General features: G+C 40.4%; 1 protein-coding gene across 7 annotated transcripts in view; it reads right to left on the reverse strand.

Moving 5' to 3' along the window:
* The window catches only part of LOC112260513 (catenin delta-2), a 138,477-nt gene that overhangs the window by 96,533 nt on the left and 26,570 nt on the right, over positions 1 to 15,374 (reverse strand). For 6 of the 7 annotated variants that reach the window (XM_024435681.2, XM_024435684.2, XM_024435685.2 and 3 more), the window contains exon 3: positions 7,577 to 7,689. In XM_024435681.2, the coding sequence (XP_024291449.1) occupies positions 7,577 to 7,689 (113 nt within the window). Of the gene's footprint in view, positions 1 to 7,576; positions 7,690 to 14,425; positions 14,584 to 15,374 lie in introns of those variants that run through there. The other variant, XM_024435686.2, reaches the window with a different exon arrangement.

Consider the following 15,374-nt stretch of genomic DNA (forward strand, 5'->3'; position numbering starts at 1 on the left):
GCAGCCTTTCAGGTTATATCAATATAGGATTCGTTTTACTTTGGATTTAGATATTTTTGTACCTGTTTCCTCCACCATCTTCACAAGGTCCTTTGCTGTTGTTCTGGGATTGATTTGCACTTTTCGCACCAAAGTATGTTCATGTCTAGGAGACAGAACGCGTCTCCTTCCTGAGCGGTATGACGGCTGTGTGGTCCCATGGTGTTTATACTTGCGTACTATTGTTTGTACAGATGAACATGGTACCTTCAGGTGTTTGGAAATTGCTCCCAAGGATGAACCAGACTTGTGGAGGTCTACAAAATTTTTTCTGAGGTCTTGGCTGATTTCTTTTGATTTTCCCATGATGTCAAGCAAAGAGGCACTGAGTTTGAAGGTAGGCCTTGAAATACATCCACAGGTACACCTCCAATTGATTCAAATATGTCAATTAGTCTATCAGAAGCTTCTAAAGGCACGACATAATTTTCTGGCATTTTCCAAGCTGTTTAAAGGCATAGTCAACTTAGTGTATGTAAACTTCTGACCCACTGGAATTGTGAAACAGTGAATTATAAGTGAAATAATTTCCTGTAAATAATTGTTGGGAAAATTACTTGTGTCGTGCACAAAGTAGATGTCCTAACTGACTTGCCAAAACTATAGTTTGTAGACAAGAAATGTGTGAAGGGTTGAAAAACAAGTTTTAATGACTACAACCTAAGTGTATGTAAACTTCCGACTTCAACTGCATGTCTGCTATGTTTGAAATTTCAAGTTGATACTTACACCAAAATTATTTTCTTGCAAGCTCTAAAGCTGTGAGATTCCACAACAGCACCATGTCTGCTGGCATTTTATAGCATCTGTGGCATAGAGCCATGGTGATGCTGCATTACATGTTGGAGGGGAGAGCAGAGCAGCAACCGACTGGGTTTTTCTGGATTCATAGACCCACAATAAACCATTTGCCTCTTCTCTTTTTTTATTTTCTAATCCCAACCAAACCCAACTTCACCTGTTTCTGTATTGTGTTTTTTCAGTTCCAGCTAGCCTGACAGTTCTAGTCTCAGGGTTACAGTAAGACTATTGTCGTCCTGAATGCTGGATCTAGAGTATTTCTGTCAACAAGGCCGGTCTACAGACTTAAGCTGGAGTCATTCAGAGAAAGCCTTGACTGTCAGACTGAGGGTAGCTTGGAAGCTTTCATCACTGCTTTGGCATGACGGATTGGCAGGCGAATCAATACGCTCCGTCTTTCCCTACTGTACAGGGAAGGCAGTTAGTATGAGTCATTCAGACGCCCAGACAGCCTTAATAAGCCTAATACCCTTTACAATCAGACAGGGTCTGTCTGGGGCACTCCAGGGTAGACAGCAGACGGGGGATGGAAGGGTGGTGGTGGTGGGTGTGTGTGTGTGGGGGGGGTTAAAGGCTTATTACTCCAGGAATTCATTCCATTGCCTTCAACTGCAAGAGGTCTTTAACCTTGCCACTTGTTTAGATCAATAAAGAAGACCTTATGGATCGTACCAGATGCTGTCATTTAGAATACAGGTGATGGCTTTGTTAGGAGAATAAACAGAGTCAATGGTTAGAGAGAGAAAAAGAGAGAGACTGGGGGAGCAGGGGCTGAATAGCATCCATTATCGAGACCAGTCCCTTATAGTGTCATGCAGAAATACGAACTGAAATTGATCACAGTGTGATCCTTGATTCCATACAGTCCTTTGATGTCATGTCAAATCAACTTTTATTTAAATGTTTGGATGAAAATATAATGCAGTCCAGTCCATTCACCTGAACTGTAATCACGATTCAAAGCCATTGCCGTTGGGTGCCCTTTAATAAAATCCAGCAATGTTTCATCAGAGCATAAAGTTGCCAGTACATTGTGAGCATGGCATTTAGAAGACTTACACTAGAATTTCATATGATGTCATTTAACAGGAAGGGGGGACTCCAAATGTCCTTATATATTTTTTAATTTAAATGTAAGACAACAGCCCAATATTTCATACAGGATTTTCAATACACCATAAGTGCACGATCAATCTGCAGTCTGATGCAGAACAACATAGATCTATTGTGGCAATTGCAATACCATTGTCCAGCTGTTATGTTGATTCTGAAACTGTTGTGAAACATGCATTTCATGATCCCAATCCCAGTTTTCCACATTTCCATATCAAACCGTGTCAGTTGTCAAAATGCCAACATGATGACATTGAAAGCAACGAAGAGCCCAATACTACACACGCACCATAATGTCTCTCACTCTCAGGATATATCCTAAATGAAAGCCTATTTCCTATATAGTGTACTACTTTTAACCAGGGCCCATAGGGCTCTGGTAAAAAGTAGTGCACTATAAAGGGAATATGGTGCCATTTGGGACGTAGCCCAGTGTATTTCATACTGTAGAATGTGCTAAAGCCACAGGCTGGGAGAGACTAAGCTGGCAGGCAAACGCTCTGACAGCTTTTTCTTAATACGTCCTCGCTGTGCCTGACAGACAGCATTTAGGAGGCTGACAAACCCACGCCCTGGGAAGTGGCTTGCTCCGGCCTGAACGGAGCAAAGAACCACCACCTTACCACAAGCAGCATCTGTTTGGGGGAGACACCTGGGCTCTGCCTACAGGAGCCCCTGTTGGACTATTAGATAAGCAGGTTGCAGTCCTATGAGCAAGGGCTCTCAGTTTAGCACAATGCTGTCCACCTGAATTCCTGAAGATACAGGACAAACATAGCCACTGCAATGAACTAGACCAGACTTGGCCCCAGGGAACGGTCTATCCATAATTTGTGCTGAGGCAAATATGGGGAAAAAAGAGGTGTGTGTGATGGAATGTCAGAGCTGCAATTGTCTATTTTATTCATTGAAGTGGATGTGATGCGAAATATTTAGGACACAAGATTAAATATAGCAGTGTGTAGAGTGCAATAAGCATAAAGAAGATGATGACCCCAGGCAATTGTTTTTCACTGTGCTTTCAGGTTCTGTGACACATTTCCTCTGGGATTTTGATCATTTCAATCACCGTAAAACACAGATGCATACTGAAAGTCTGATTCATAAATGTTGAATAAGAAACCAGTCATAAAAGATTTAATCAAATCACATACTTGATTGGCAGCTCACAGACACCACCTCAGGTCACGTAAAACATAGACACACAGATATTGACAAGTAGAATCCATTATTGGATTCTTTATTTGCTAACCCATAGGCCTGGCTGGTGTGGTCTTCCATGAATAAATGATCAGAGGGATAAGTGGGATCTGATCTCCTGTCTGTCAGAGGAGAGAACAGCTCCCCCATTACTGACCCCACCCTGACCTTCACCGTGACCTTCAGTTACCTCAGGGACACAACGCTCAGTTTCAGTGGAGGAGGAGCAGGGAATGTCATTCAAGCTTCATACAACACTGATTCAGCAAGAAAATCAATTTGCATCCTCTGCTTTTGCATCAAACCTTTCTGACAGGTAAATCAGTCTGCCCTCCAAACTATCCATTTGAAAAACTTGAACAACCCAACTTAATGATATACACGGTCTGAGAGGAGATGAGCTGTCATGATGTAAGGGGGAATGTTTTTAAAGGTCAATCAAATCAACTTTAATATTTCAGTCAACTGTAATCCATTTCTGAATGGGAAATGAGGGGAGAAAGAATCTGTTTTTGGAAGTCTTGAATAAGAGTTAACTGTGAGTACGAGCTTGCCTAATGGATTGACTGCAGGTGGAAACCTGTGATAAAAATGTGTCTGGATGAAGTGCCATGGGAAATAGGCCCACTGCATCACACTCAAACAAAGACAAACACACTTGGCTCTTCAGTTCAGTCAAGCTCACCAACATTTTCTAAGAACAACTCAAGCTAAATGGACACTAACCACAAATGTAGACGCTTTGGGGTGCCTTATTGTCCTGTCTTGACAGAATAAACTAACAAAACTAACAATGTGAGGCCTGTGAATCTCACTCACAAGTCTTCAGACCCAGCAACAGCAAGCAGGCTGGTGTAATAATACTGTGGATGAGAGACTTTTGAGTTTCACCTGAGATCTGCAGGTGTCTGACCGTCTTGGTTTGACTTAACTGATGAAGTAACATATGGTTCTCTGATTAGACAGACTTTCATAAATCCCACGCAACATTTTCCACTGCTGATTCTATTAAAAATTATTCTATGGAGAGACAGTTTCTTGACTGTGTCCAACTCGCTAATAATCACTCAAATGAAAGCTTAGGGATTTTGAGGGGGAAAACAAACTCAATTTAATAAAAAATAACTAAAACCTAATCAAAACGGTGTAGAAATGATAATGGACCTACATTTATACAGTTTCTTGATTGTGTCCAGCTCACTTATAATCACAAAAAAAGAAAGCTAGACAGTCAGGGAGCATCAAAAAAGTTTTTTTTAAATGATGGATAGAAATTTTGACTGCGAGGAAATATAACCAATTTTCAGTGAGGCCCTCCAGACCTCGTTGAAGGCGAGGGGCAAAATGAGTTTAACACCCTTGGTTTAGTGCTTAAGATTGGTTAACTGGAAATCAGAATCAGCGATTTTAGAAAAAGGGCCCATATCAGGTGATATCTTTACATGACACGTTTTTGATATTCTACAGAATACAGACCATTTCCAATGCATATTTTGAGGTTTGTGGAATGCACCATATACAGCCAAATTCAGAATCCAGATGTGTCTTTTAGACATATATGATATTGGGATTACTCCGAATATCACACATGGACATTTCCTATGGCTGGATATGGACACATTCAATATCCTGAGATATGTGACATCATATTTTCTCTCATCGTGTTGACAAATACTAACTGTATACATTGCAAATGTGTTTTTTCAACCCATTCAAGATATTAAGCTATATTGATTCCAGATAGGCTTCTCTTGGCTCAGGTCCATATCCGGATCTTAATATGCTTTTTGATATACTGAAAAAAAGGACAATTTCTGATGCATTTCTGAGTTTTCAGCACACGCTCAATAATTTGACAAAAGATGAAATCCATATTTTTCTTTCATGCACAAATCATTTTTGGATTCCCAAAGTATATCATACATGGTATGGCTGGATATCGACTCATTAGATATCCTGAGATAGGCCTATGTGAACATCTTATTTTCTCTATATGATGACAAATACTGACAGTAGGCCTACATAGTATATATTCTCAGCATATACAATGCATTTGATCTTGACTGAGGCCCATATCTTGATATGCTTTTTGATATGCTAAATAAGGACAATTTCGGATGCTTATTTTAGTTTTGAGGACATACTCAATAATTTGACATATATTAAATCCATATAATTCTTTCAGACACTAGCTAAACATAAAAAAATGTTTAGGCTTATTGTATTACTGGTTAATATAAGATAGCTAGCTAACTAACTTAGCTAGCAACTTAGCTAGCTAGCTAGTTTTCTGATCATGAATGAAGCAGGTAGAGTTTCTACCTTGTTGTATGCTTATGCGGAATTACAATATTTTCTTGCAATATTGACACAATTTTGATTAATGATTTATGCATTGACAGTATGGAGTGGATCACAGACCAACACTACCACCATGTCGGGTCTGGACTGCGAAGGACCGCCACCGCTGACAACCCAATCTGCACCCGTCAGTCACATCCATCATCCATAACACACAGAGCAGGCAGGGGTATTGAGGGTGTGCAACTTTTATTTTCTGTTTAACAAAATACATTTTTAGCAAAGATTGATCTACGTTTGCCTCTTTACAGGAAACGAGCTCTGGATTTGCTATGCTGTATTTTTTAAACAGAAATAGCAGAGATGTACTTTGGATTAAATATGAAGATGTTTGCCTTTTCGTACCTTGTAGCTTACTACTGAAAATGGTACAAATGCTCAGATATGCCATCTTCATGTGAAGAAGCACAATGATTTTTCGGCGCCTGAACAGGTCAAATAATTTGGGCGCTGGACATTAATCATGAGTCGGATTTAGCCCATTTTTGATCAGACATATGGGGATGAATATTAAATATCATATAAGGATATCTACTGAAATGGTATATAAAATAAAACTATATGGATCCATAAAATGCTCAGGTAATGACTATAGATATGATACATTTCTGAAGGTATGTGGACTCGTTCATGCCTAACTATAAATGCATGTTGACACATACCCTTTCCGGAGTTAAAATATTCAACAAGTATGTAAGCTGGTGTACGCGCATCAGGTGCGTGTCTTGAGGAAATCTCAACCCAGATATCTCCCTGGACTCATATGGTAGCAGGGAGATTTCTGAGGTCTGGATTGGACATGGAAACTGTTCCATTACATAGAGTATCCTAGCTCCATATATGAAATTAAGGACATGGGTATCTGGAGGATGTGTACGCCTTATATCTAATAAAATGTCAGATATCCGGAAATATAAAGATAAAAATATCCCCTGATATTGAGGCTTTTCGCCCAGTGGTGTCTTTATTGTTCTGAGATTGGAAAGATGTGATATTGGTGGGGAAGGGGTAAAACCACTTGAATATGTTTTCTTTTCTCCAAAGTGAACAGCATTTTTCTCACTGGAGTCTGGCAACACTTGCACAACATCATCTACCTCCACATCATCACCTGCACATCTATCACTCCCGTGTTAATGCTAAATTTAATCCTAAATTGTAATTATTTCACCTCTATGGCCTATTTATTGCCTCACCTCCCTACTCTTCTACATTTGCACACACTGTACATACATTTTTCTATTGTGTTATTGACTGTACGTTTGTTTATGTGTAACTGTGTTGTTGTTTTTGTTGCACTGCTTTGCTTTATCTTGGCCAGGTCGCAGTTTTAAATGAGAACTTGTTCTCAACTGGCCTACCTGGTTAAATAAAGGTGAAATAAAATAAAAAATGAAAAAAACAAAACCTGGCTGTTAATTTCATATCTCTACCCAGGTTTTCAGCAACATCAATGCTGACCACCATATTGTTTGAAGTACTGTCTGTCTCTGATGGAAAATGTACAAAATAGTTTTCAGCTAACTGAGCACAGCTAATGCAACAGACAGGTAGGGGGTCTAGGAGTGGCAGGTTGCCTAGCGGTTTGAGCACTGGGCCAGTAACCAAAAGGTTGCTAGTTTGAATCGCAGAGCAGACAAGGTGAAAAATATGTCCATCTGCCCTTGAGCAAGACACGTAACCCTAATTGCTCCAGGGTCGCCGTCAATAATGGCTGATCTCTAGCCGTGACCCTCTTCTCTGAGGGTGTCTCAGGGGAAGTTGGGATATGCAAATAATAAATGTGAAACATGACAAATATAAGCACCCCCTATTTGAGGTAGAGCCAATCCACTGAACACACTTGATGAAAACAGGTAGGGAAGAGGATAGGGAGGGCTGGCTTGCATCACAGAGGAAAGAAAGAAAGAAAGAAAGAAAGAAAGAAAGAAAGAAAGAAAGAAAGAAAGAAAGAAAGAAAGAAAGAAAGAAAGAAAGAAAGAAAGAAAGAAAGAAAGAAAGAAAGAAAGAAAAGAAAAGAAAGAGTGAGAGCGAGCATGTGGTGCCACTCTACTGAACACACCTGATGCTACTCATGCTGCCTGTCTCAGATCCTAGCTTGCATCGCTCCAGTTGGGTGGCGACAATCTGCCGCTCGGCTTCCAGTTCTCGAGTCAGTCGCTCAAATTGCAGCTCCTGTAAAGAAATGAAAAAGTTATTGTCAGTAAGCCTATCTATATTGTGCCACAAAGGATCTAGCTTACTGTATTCATGAATCTTTCTCAAATTGTTCTTATGAGGATTGTGACAATTCAAATGCTTCAAAACATCCAGTTATTGTAGCCTAACCACGCTCACCCTCAACACTGGTGTCCCTCAGGGGTGTGTGCTTAGCCCCCTCCTGTACTCCCCATTTACCCACAACTGTCTGGCCACGCACGACTCCAACTCCATCATCAAGTTTGCTGACAACACAACGGTGGTAAGGAGGAGGTCAAAGAACTGGAAGTGTGGTGCCAGGACAACAACCTCTCCCACAACATCAGCAAGACCAAGGAGCTGATTGTAGACTACGGGAAACAGTGGGGAGGACGAAATATACAGCTGCACCCTTGAGGGCATCCTGACTGGTTGTTGCCCTACAGAGGGTGGTGCCAATGGGGGTAAGCTCCAAGCCATCTAGGACGTACAGATGTAGGATCTTAATTTGAGCCAGTTCGCTGCAGCAGGAAAATTATTCTGGAGCAACAGGAAATGTGAATTATTATATGGATTATAATTCATGGACATTTTGTAGGGGTTAATAATTTTTTTGTTAGGGCAAATCAAGTCTGGCATTTCAAAGTTGAAATTATAAACTTTAGAAGCCTTTTTAAAACTCAAATACACTACAAGTTTGCAGGAAAATTCTCAGCAACAAAAAAGTGATAAAATTAAGATCCTACATCTGTATATGTCAGGTGGTGTCTGAGAAAGACCCGAAAAATTGCTAAAGACTGTAGCCACCTGAGACATGGACTGTTCTCCATGCTCCTGTCCAGCAGGCGGTACCGGTGCATCAAGGCTCAGACCAACAGACTCCTCAACAGCTTCTATCCCCTGGCAATAAAACTGTTAAATGGCTAATCCCTAGTGCTCTCCCTCTCCCACTGACTATCCACACTGACTCTATGTCCATCCACAGGTCTCTACCCACTCAAACACAACCTACGTTGTTGCTAATTTGATTATTGATTAGATGTATTACTCCATTAAACTGCTGTCCATTGATTATTGATTGCCATTACCATTAGTATTTATCTGTTTATCCTCTACTGGTCACTATTACTCCTGTTTACATGTACATTACCATTAATACATTACTCTAAATATTTATATATTCCTACTACCAGTCACTTTTCAGCCCTGTTAACATATATATCCTACTACCAATCACATTATATGTATAAACCCACCTCAACCACATCAGTACCTCTGCACATTGAATAAGGTACTGGCACTAACCTTTATATACATGAATTCTCATGTTTCTAACTCACATCTTAGTTCTTTTGTTGGTTTTAATTGTACTTTTTATTCGATTTTCTATTATTATGTATATTATTATTATCACCGCATTGTAGCTTAGTGGTTAGAGCATTTGACTAATAAGGGAAAGTTTGCAAGATCGAATCCCAGAGTTGACAGGGTAAAAATCTGTCGTTCTGCCCCTGAACAAGGCAGTTAACCCACTATTCCTAGGCCGTCATTGAAAATAAGAATTTGTTCTTAACTGACTTGACTAGTTAAATAAAGGTAAAATAAAATAAAAATACAATTGTTGGAAAGAGCTCTCAAGATAAGAATTTCACTGTATTGTTTTACACCTATTGTATTCTGTGCACGTGGCGAATAAAACTTTGAAACTTGGGTAGCACTTTATAACAACTTCACGTAATAAAGCATTTATAATGGCTTAGTAAATACTTTATTCATCATTTATTAATCTAAATTAATCCAACATCTGTAAATGTTAGTAACCTAGTTATTCATACATTTATAAACAACTTTTAAAGTATTTCATAATGATTCATAAGATCATCCATAAAACCATTTATTAATCATTAGTTAAGTCTTTTTGCTTGGCCTCATCTAAAGTGTGGGCTATATATAATGTATAAATGTTTTGAGTGACAGGTGTAATTTCTCACAAAAAGATGGACATGCCATTGGTAGACATTGCAGCAGTACCTGATGCCTCAAAATGACTGAGAACATATCAATGGTTAAACAATAAGCACACAATAGAGGGGAAAATACATTGACAAAAACAGTCACACTGTTGTAATAGTGTGATGTGTAACTTCAGACACTCTCTATGCTGAGTAAAACATTTTAGTCAGAAAATGCTAACATAAGCGTTTCTTGGCAGTGACTTATCTACAAAAGCCAAAGTGTGGATTGCAGTCACTCCTTAGATCAGTCTAATCTTGGTTAACCCAGAATTAAAATCTTGCGTAATTTGGTCAGCTGCGTGATTAAGTTCTGGGCCATACATGTTAGAAATTGGGAGTTCCGGTTTGCAAAGTCTCCACCCTCGCAAAAGAAAACAGCCAAAGACCACTGCTTATGAGGTAAGGAAACACATATCTGAATACATCCCATTATTTTTAAAGAGTTACTACCCCAGTTAAGGTGCCGCCAAACAAACCATGTGTGAAAATAGTCTGCACTTAAAAGACTGAAGCACAGGAAACATTTAAAGGTTATACATAAAGGTTATACACAATTGCAAGGTTGAAAATTCATAATACAATTTAAATATGATATACAATGAGTGCACAAAACATTAGGAACACCTGCTATTTCCATGACATAGACTGACCAGATGAATCAAAATCAATCACATGCACCGAATACAACAGGTGTAAACCTTACAGCGAATGCTTACTTACAAGCCCTTAACCAACAATGCAGTTTTAAGAAAATCCCTAAAAAAAGTAAGACTTAAGAATAACAAATAATTAAAGAGCAACAGTAAATAACAATAGCGGGGCTATATACAGGGGGTACCGGTACAGAGTCAATGTGTCAATGTGTGGGGGAAACCGGTGTCGAGATAATTGAGGTAATTGTGTACATGTAGGTAGTTATTATTATTCAATTATTATTAAAGTAGCATACATAATGACAGAGAGTAGCAGCAGCGTGGGGGGGGGGTAGATTAGTTGTTCAGGAGTCTTATGGATGAGAGGTGAAGCTGTTTAGAAGCTTCTAGGACCAGACTTGGTGCTCCGGTACCACTTTAAGTACCGCTTGCTCTGCGGCAGCAGAGAGAACAGTCTATGACTAGGGTGGCTGGAGTCCTTGACCATTTTTAGGGCCTTTCTCTGACACCGCTTGGTATAGAGGTCCTGGACGGCAAGAAACTTGGCCCCGGTGATGTACTGGGCCGTACGCACTACCCTCTGTAGTGCCTTGTGGTCGGAGGCCGAGCAGTTCCCATACCAGGCAGTGATGCAACCCGTCAGGATGCTCTCGATGGTGCAGCTATAAAACTTTTTGATGATCTGAGGACCCATGCCAAATCTTTTCAGTCTCCTGAGGAGGAATAGGTTTTGTCGTGCCCTCTTCACGACTGTCTTGGTGTGCTTGGACCATGTTAGTTTGTTGGTGATGTGGACACCAAGGAACTTGAAGCTCTCAACCTGCTCCACTACAGCCCCGTTGATGGGAATTGGGGCGTGCTCAGTCCTCCTTTTCCTGTAGTCCACAATCATCTCCTTTGTCTTGATCATGTTGAGGGAGAGTTTGTTGTCCTTGCTCCACTTGGTCAGGTCTCTGATCTCCTCCCTGTAGGCTGTCTCATCTTTGTCGGTGATCAGGCCTACCACTGTTGTGTTATCATCAAACTTAATGATGGTGATGGAGTCATGCCTGGCTGTGCAGTCATAAGTGAACAGGGAGCACAGGATGGGACTGAGCACGCACCCCTGAGGGGCCCCCGTGTTGTGGATCAGCATGATGGATGTGTAGTTACCTACCCTTAACACCTGGTGGAGGACCGTCAGGAAGTCCAGGATCCAGTTGCAGAGGGAGGTGTTTAGTCCCAGGGTCTTTAGCTTAGTGATGACCTTAGCTTAGCATCTTCTTCATCTGACCACTTTTTCATAAACAGAGTCACTGGTGCTTCCTGCTTTTATGTTTGCTTGTAAGTAGGAATCAGGAGGATAGAGTAATGGTGAGATTTGCCAAATGGAGGTCAAGGGAGAGCTTTGTACGTGTCTCTGTGTGTGGAGTAAAGGTGGTCTAGAAATGTTAACCCTCTGGTTGCACATTTAACATGCTGATAGAAATTAGGTAAAGCTGATTTAAGTTTCCCTGCATTAAAGTCCCCGGCCACTAGGAGCGCCGCCTCTGGATGAGCGTTTTCCTGGTTACTTATGGCGGACTACAGCTCATTGAGTGCAGGTTTTAGTGCCAGCCTCGGTCTGTTGTGGTATGTTGACAGCTACGAAAAATACAGATAAACTCTCTAGATAGATAGTGTGGTCTACAGCTTATCATGAGATACTCATCCTCAGGCGAGCAAAACCCTGAGACTTGCTTAGATATCATGCACCAGCTTTTGTTTATAAATATGCATAGGCCCCCGCCCCGTGTTAGGCCCCCGCCCCGTGTCTTACCAGAGGCTGCTGTTCTGTCCTGCCGATAGAGTGTATAACCCGCCAGCTGTATGTTCTTAATGTCGTCGTTCAGCCACGACTCAGTGAAACATAAGATATTACAATTTTTAATGTCCCGTTGGTAGGATATACTTGCTTTCAGTTCGTCCCATTTATTTTCCAGCAATTGAAAGTTAGCTAGCAGAATGGAAGGCAAGGGCAGATTAGCCACTTGTCGCCTGATCCTCACAAGGCATCCTGATCTCTTTCCGCGAAACCTATGTTTCCTTTTCCGGCGAATCACGGGGATTTGGGCCTGGTCGGGTGTCCATAGTATATCCCTTGCGTCCGACTCATTGAAGAAGAACTCCTCATCCAATCTGAGGTGAGTAATCCCAGTTCTGATGTCCAGAAACTCTTTTCGGTCATAAGAGATGGTAGCAAAACATGTTACGAACAACGGGAAAAAACAAACAAAATAGCATGGTTGGTTAAAAGCCCATAAGACGGCAGCCCTACCCTTTGGCGCCATCTTGATAATCCAGGTGAAAGCTATGATCCCTTATTGATGTCACCTGTTAAATCCACTTCAATCAGTGTAGATGAAGAGGAGGAGACAGGTAAAATAATTTTAAGCCTCAAGACATGGATTGTGTATGTGTGCCATTCAGAGGGTGAATGGGCAAGACAAAATATTTAAGTACCTTTGAACAGGATATGGTAGTAGGTGCGAGGCACACTGGTTTGAGTGTGTCAAGAACTGTAATGCTGCTGGTTTTTTCATGCTCAACAGTTTCCTTTGTGTATCAACAATGGTCCACCACCCAAAGGACATCCGGCCAACTTGACACAACTGTAGGAAGCATTGGAGTCAACATGGGACAGCATCCCTGTGGAACGCTTTCAACACCTTGTGGAGTCCATGCCTCAACGGTGTTCCTAAAATTTTGTACACTCAATGGATTTCCTTTAACATCATGCGTTGTGTGCTTATTATTTAACCATTGATATGTTCTAGGCTATTTTGAGACCTTAAGGAGCATTAAGTACTGCTGGAATGTCTGCCAATGGCATGTCCATCTTTTTGTGAGAAATTACACTGGTCACAAAACATTTATAAAGTATAAATTGCCCACACTTTAGACAAGGCCACAGAAAAATAATTAAGCAATTATTAGTAAATGGTTTATAAGGACCTATATTAAACATCTTATGAATGGATTAATGATTCATTCAATATTTACTAATACATTATAAATGCTTTGTTATGTGGGGTTATTATGAAGTGCTACTAAAAATGTAAACTAAATCATATACAGTCACAGTTGGAAATGAATACTAGTAGCTTGTGTTGATGCAATTTTTAGATTTACACCAAAGTTCAATTTACAGTATGCCTATTAATGCACATTTTAAGTAATGATTAATTAAGTAAAGCACGTTTTAAGTAAAGAGCTAATGATTAAGAAACTACACTTGCCAAACCATACCCCAAATCAGTAACTGTTAGAATAGATATACCGCGTTGTATGAAATTAAGTGACAAACATGCCTGGGCTAAGAGAACAAAATCCCCAAGCACCTCTTAAGAATAATTACTGAGAATATCCCATCTGAGCAATGAGCCTCAGGCAACTCCAGTCAATACAAACTGTCCACTTTTTCTGTGACAAGGCTGAAATTAGTCCAGTGCCCACAAGGTCAAACACTCTCCCTGGAGCAGTTAAACTAAAGACTGCTACAAAATGTATCACCTTTATTTTGGGCAAGAGCCCAGAGGATCGAGGTCCACAGAAATATCCAATTAAACTCGACGAAGAAAGATCCAAATACAACTGTTATTAAACAGACTTTGAGCTACTTGTATACTATCACAGTACATGAGTCCGTAGACTTGCATTCAAATGTACTTCCCTTGGTATAATAGTTGCATTTACATAACTTTGTACATGCAAGCAACTGTTGATATTGTCTGTCTTAGTTATCTAGATCTTCCAATATACATATTTTGCATAACTTATAAATAACTCAACTTCATATTTTTCAGCACAAATAAACTTTGTTCTAAGAAGATGCAGTATTTTGGGAAAGAAGAACAAAGAACAAAGGACCAACAAAGTTGAAGTGCTTGTTTTAGTGTATGCGAGAGCAAACTAGCTACCTGACGGAATTCAATCAGAGCTGCAAACAAAACCACTGACCCACAATATTCCCTCCAAATGTAGCATAACAAGAAAACACCTGTTACCACTGACAGAGTATCAGAATGAAAGTTAACAAAGACATACCTTCACATGGACCATATTTCAGAGAAAGTGACAAATGCACAGAAATCCACTTTTTGCCCCATCCACAACATGTCTAGAAGTTCATCTGTCCTTATTGAGAAACCGTCATTAGAAACCTGCAAGCCCAGTAGTGACTGCCTCAAAGCAGTAAAGAATAGGAGCTAGGCACAAAGGTCTCCATGGCAACAGATAATTTAGAACCCCTTTGGCATTACTTATGCAACATTGCATCACAAAAGGACCCTCCCACCAGTCTGCCTGCCAAATCCTGCCGCTTTCCAATCACTCTTTTGACTGCTCCTCTCCTTAACACCATCTGCACCCCCCACTGAAAAAGCAGAGAGGGGGTAGCTGGGTGGAGGTTGTGGGGGGAGCAATGGAGTGGGGGGAAGGAAAAGCTACAAAGACTGGAAGGATTGTGAGTGTAAGTATTGTGGGGTTGAGCCAACAGAAATGTCTCCTCTCCCTCTCTTCTGGCCATAGTTTTGCATTGTGTTCTCCAGGGATACACAGTGACTGCTGTGCCTCGCTGAGAACTTAGGTAATACACGATACAGTCACTCTTTAAATATAGCTCTGTAAAAAAGACAGGAGAGAAGAAGAGAGGGCCACAGAGGCTTGGGAAGTCACTATTTACTTCCTGTCACACCATAAACTCTGTATATTTATATCCTGTATGATGCATTGTAGTGAAGGAAGTATTTCAGGGGACCCAAGAAAGACAGTCATAAGATAATGAGGTAGTCAGTCTATACCTGCGTAAATGACTCGGTCAGTAACTAAGCTACGTTACCAGTAAAAATACTGGTACCCCTACAATAATGCATCTCAACTTGCAACTGTCACTAACAACTGTAACAATAGGCCTGAGAAAATATACATTTGGGTATGATTGAGAAAATTATTGAATGAAAAGTAATTTTGATCAAATGAAAACTGATAGAGCTGA

Source organism: Oncorhynchus tshawytscha, linkage group LG10 (assembly GCF_018296145.1).
Source record: "Oncorhynchus tshawytscha isolate Ot180627B linkage group LG10, Otsh_v2.0, whole genome shotgun sequence".
In the NCBI taxonomy this organism is placed as follows: Eukaryota; Metazoa; Chordata; class Actinopteri; order Salmoniformes; family Salmonidae; genus Oncorhynchus; species Oncorhynchus tshawytscha.